At 38.2% G+C, this 5,040-nt stretch overlaps 1 protein-coding gene across 1 annotated transcript; it reads right to left on the bottom strand.

Moving 5' to 3' along the window:
* Nucleotides 1-493: 493 nt before the first annotated feature.
* On the bottom strand, nucleotides 494-3,478 carry snapin (SNAP associated protein). Its single transcript, XM_010783665.1, has 4 exons — nucleotides 3,318-3,478; nucleotides 2,631-2,677; nucleotides 1,972-2,090; nucleotides 494-851 (listed from the first exon to the last, which is right to left on the bottom strand). The coding sequence occupies exons 1-4, from the start codon at nucleotides 3,431-3,433 to the stop codon at nucleotides 744-746; spliced, it is 390 nt and encodes a 129-aa protein (XP_010781967.1). The 5' UTR covers nucleotides 3,434-3,478; the 3' UTR covers nucleotides 494-743.
* Nucleotides 3,479-5,040: the final 1,562 nt, after the last annotated feature.

The following is a 5,040-nucleotide window of genomic DNA, read 5'->3' as shown; positions in this document are numbered from 1 at the left end:
ACGTTTCAGAGTGGCCTTTTATTGTAGCCAGCCTAAGGCACACCTGTGCAATAATCATGCTGTCTAATCAGCATTTTGATATGCCACACCTGTGAGGTGGGATGGATTATCTCGGCAAAGGAGAAGTGCTCACTATCACAGATTCTTTCAGATTTGTGAACAATATTTGAGAGAAATGGTTATTTTGTGTATATAGAAAATGTTTTAGATCTTTGAGTTCATCTCATGAAAAATGGGAGCAAAAACAAAAGTGTTGCATTTATATTTTTGTTCAGTGTATCAGTCGTGTTGTAAACCACTGCTTGTTACAGTTACCTGAACGCATTCTAAACTGCAACTTAAAAAAAAGTGAATTTCATAGAATGCTAGTCAGGTTTGTAAAGCACCGTCTCCCAGAACAAGAGCGTAAAGTTGGCATGAAGACATTCTAAAGAACAATTCAAGCATGTTATTATGGCTTTGGAATTAACTTGCATGCCGAGTGCGATCAAAGTTTTTTTTTTTTACATGCTCCTCATGGGTTTAAGCATTTATCTTATCTGTAGAATCAATCTGCTGATACTGTAAAGCTGATTCTGTTGTCTGTCAGTCTTACGCTTAGCAGATGGCAGACAGGATCTTTAGAATGCCAAAACCATGAGCAGTTCATTAGAGAGACTGCTAATTAAATGTCAAAGGACAGCGTGTCCTCCTTGTGTTAGTTCAGTAGTGATCAGGACAGTCCGCAGAGCTGGAGGCGGGGCTCAGGGTTTGCTGGGGGAGCGGGAGGGGAACGCTCCCGAAGCCTCCAGCATGGTCTTCCTGCGGGCCGTCTCCTTGGCAACATTGTGGTTGAGTCGCCTCAGACGTTCCTAGGGACACAATAATAATGTTATGTTTGTTTTGTTTAACAGTCTGTGTGCTTTTCTGACTTTAATCTTGGTCGGTAATTAAGGAGGTGATGCTTGTAGTTATGGCAGGTTATAGCGTGGCTTAGTTGAATACTAGATTCCAATTGGTCAATTTGGACATTCAGCGGTCAGCTCGATTGCAAAAAGAGACTATTGCTAAAGCAGTCTGATCAAGGGACTATGTGTAGTACGCTCAATTAAACATCAGAGGTGGCCCAGAAAACACAGTGGAAAACGGTTTAGATATTCATTTGTATATTTGTGGAAAGCACAACATTTTGGATTCATAATGGTTAAGTGTCTTCCATAAAGAAGGTGACACAGATAAGAAAAGGCAACAGAGAAGGAAGAAGGTTAAAGACACAGAGAGCTGGAGGAAAGAGAGATTGGACGAAGACAGACAGGAAGTAAACACTAAAGGGGACACAGTACAAGGGAACACACTCTTTTGCTCTGGCAATGTTTAAGGACTGGCTAACAGAAAAGAAAACGTGAAGAGACTTGGACAGTCCTGCTGCACATTATCTCTCACATAGTGATAGTAGGATATACTAGAAGTACTTGAGTATTTGTATAGTAATGTCACTGGTAGAACTAATCATGAGAGGTCAAACAGGTATAGAGAAGTTGTTGGTAGTAGTGGTTGTAAAACTAAGACGAATTCTATGACAATAGTCATAGCCGTGCAGTAGTAGTAACAGTATTAGCATTTAGTGTAATAAACATTTAAAGATGTAATAAAAAGGCGAACATTAGGAGCTGTGCCACTGATGAATCCAAGTTCAATATATTTTTTCTCTTTTAGCAATGCTAAACATCTGTCTATTTGGCTACTAAACTCTTCAGTATGTTCCCCAGCTAATCTCTGACTGTGTCTGTCTGCTGCCGAGGTTGTGTACAGTGGCTTTTTACAGCCTTTCCTCAAAAGGAAATCAGTGTAGTGAGAGCAGCGTTTACAGGCCAGAAAACCAAAACAGTCCTGTAGAGCGGAGGGACACTGCAGAATCAAAAAAGTACAGTCAGTCAAAAACATGAATACGTGCTGTTTTAAGAAGTCACACAACAAAGACTTGCCACTGACCTGAGCATTCTGCAGTATATTGTTCACTAGCACTACTCTACGCCTTGCATTCAGCAGCTTCTTTACATAAGGGTCCAGGTCCAGAGCCACCTTCTGATGTTCATTTATCCGGCATAACTCTGCAAAGAGTGGACATTAAATGACACAAAAGAACATACCAAAGTTAGCAAAGATGCGGTCTAATGTAAATTGTACATTTAAAAAAACACATATCTAAATGTATCAGAATTACTTTAATGGCAAGGCAAGTGTTTAAAAATACACATTGCATGTAATGTGCTGTATTCACAGAAATAGATGTACAACTAAAATAGGATAACACAGTTTAATTAGGGCTGTAGATAATATGGAATGATTGACAGGTTGCCTTATGTACCTCATGTAATGCCTCAGTAGATGGATATGATGGTGTGCACTGATGCTAATGTTTATATAGACAGTAATGATATATTTAACATATTCAAACAAACATTAGAATTTGAACTATGCAATATATGGTGTAGCCTACTGGTACGCTGGTTGTTTGCTCTATTGACAGCATGACTATCTGGTAGAAATTGTTCTTGTGTATTAGGGCAGTTCAATTAAATACATAACAAGACAAGCAAGTCTGGGATTCAACAAACACAACATAAATAAATGAATAATCTAAATTGTACCTGTGGCCAGATTATCTATGTGCTCTCTCAATTCTACCTGGCTTTCTCTGCAAAGAAAGAAGAATCACATTAATCCAGAAATCCCCCACCTCCAACCAACATAGCTCTTTTCACAAGCTGACATACACAATCACACTCACACACACTGGTTACAGTTGGTTTTGCAAGTATGAGTGGGGATGTAATATGATTTAATGACAGCCATTTTTTATTTAATTATTGTATTTATTATTAGTGTTTCATTTTTTTTTTTTTATACATGTTATTTTTTTGGGAGGAAGTACAATTTTCTGTTATATTGAAATTCGGGAACCCCAACTCATTCAGTAGATGAATACAAAAGAATCGTATTAATCCAGAGGACACAAAGAAGCGAATCCTCAGGATGTTATGGGTTCAGTCACAGAACAGCTGGGCAGGTTAAGTTTATCATCATTTAGAAGCGGAAACGCAATTAATTCAACATGACAAAGGTAGTACCCAAGTGACACGTACTGCTGTGTACTAATCTGATTTAAAAGTTAACATTTAGATTGTGAATCATAAAGGAATAACACCACCGGGTGACATCTCCTAGTCACGAGACTTCAATTGACTCACAGCGGCTGCAGCTCGTATGAGGTAGCAGAATCGCCTGGAAGAATAAATATAACGTCACCTAGATATTACATAATAATGCGCATTTACCTGACTGAGTGTACATGCAGATCAAGCTGCTGAATAGCTGGTTTCAAGACGTCTAGCAAACCCTCTGCTACAGCATCTTTGCCCGAGGGAGTAGCCACTACAGCCGAGGAAGCCATTTTGATATACCGTAAACAGGGCCAGACCGGAAGCTACGTCATCGTGACGTTGGAGACATAAGGCTCTCTCCATTTTCTTACGTTGAACCGTCCATAGCTAGCAGCACCATTTTGGGAAGACTCACTGTTAAAACCCTGTCTGCAGCATTATTTCAATATTCTGTGATTAACAGACTCACTAGAGTTAGTTCAAATCTTACAGCGCGTAGTTAAGAAGGTAGTTTTTTGTAGTTTGTATTTAAACACAAGAAAACAAGGACACCGTGCCGTACCTGCTAGCTAGCTACCAAAGCTAACCCTAGCTAGCTGTAAGGCTTTTCTCGACCGACGCCACAATCACTGTAAGTAACAAAATATAAAAAGTATTGTAGGAATATAAATTGTAATTGACTTTATCAAGTCCTTTAGCAAAAAACAAGTCAATCCGTTTTTTTTGTTTGTAGTTTCTCGGGCTCGAGATAAATGACATGTAAACGCTTCTCTGCGGAGGTGGAAGAAGTACTCTTTATTTTTTTGTTTACTTAAATAAAAGTAGCTTTTACTAAATACTCTTGTCACAAGTAAAGGGCCTGCATTCAAAACCTAACTTTAGTCAAAGTACTCAGTATTGGCATCAACATTTGACATAAAGTGCCAAAAGTCAAGTTTTCGTGCAGAATGGCCATTTTCAGAATAATATATATAATATATGCTTTTTAATTATTGATCCTCTAATGTGTCTATCATTTAACTTATTCAGCTAGTAAAGGAGGAGGCCAGTTGATATAAACTTAACACAAAAAGCAAGGACATTTATGTTTGGTAGATATTTTCTTTGTTGTATCAATGCTTTTTGGCAATACATCTTTTACCGTTGGACATTTGGGAGGAACAAGCATTGAGTTGAGATGAGCAGCCGAGCTGAGTATGTGGGTTGCGCCCATGAAAAATGTGACAATCTCCAAATCTGGTATATATATTTATTATAATAATAGGAACGTGAAAGCTTACTAGTAACTTAAACTATTAATCTAGTGGATTACAAAAGTAAAGCATTTGCTTCCAATTTGTAGTGAGTAAAATTATAAAGTACCATCAAATTGTAATACTCAGGTAAAGTACAAGTACCGGAAAATTATACTGTTACTTTCCACCCCTGCTTTTCTTTATTCTTGAACAAAAACTATACTATTTTTAAATTAAGGTATAGAGCTTCCCTGACATAGCTGAGTAAAATACATGACAAGTTTTAACCACAGAGCAATGTACTGATACAAACTACCTATTCCCTCTCTCACACACTGACACCTGCTCTGAAGCAGCTGTTGGGTTGGAATTAAACCTCCTGGCACATGAGAAGGATACCCGTTTGTCTCTGTGATATCTGGCCAGGCAGCTGTTGGAATATTTGACCTGGCCTACCCTGAAGCCTTAAAATTGATTGTTGCATACTGGCCAACATTTTGTGATTAGGTACACATTAAATGTTAGTTGTGGCCAGTGTTGTAATTTAACACAATTACATTGAACAAGAAGTTTTGTTACCCATTTTGTCTGCATTTCCTATGGTTGTCTCCATTCAGTCAGTGGAAATTAATATGGGGTGTTTCTTTGACTATTTATAGACA

Source organism: Notothenia coriiceps, unplaced genomic scaffold (assembly GCF_000735185.1).
Source record: "Notothenia coriiceps isolate Sejong01 unplaced genomic scaffold, NC01 NC01_scaffold00025530, whole genome shotgun sequence".
NCBI lineage: Eukaryota > Metazoa > Chordata > Actinopteri > Perciformes > Nototheniidae > Notothenia > Notothenia coriiceps.
This window is presented reverse-complemented; position numbering and strand designations above follow the sequence as displayed.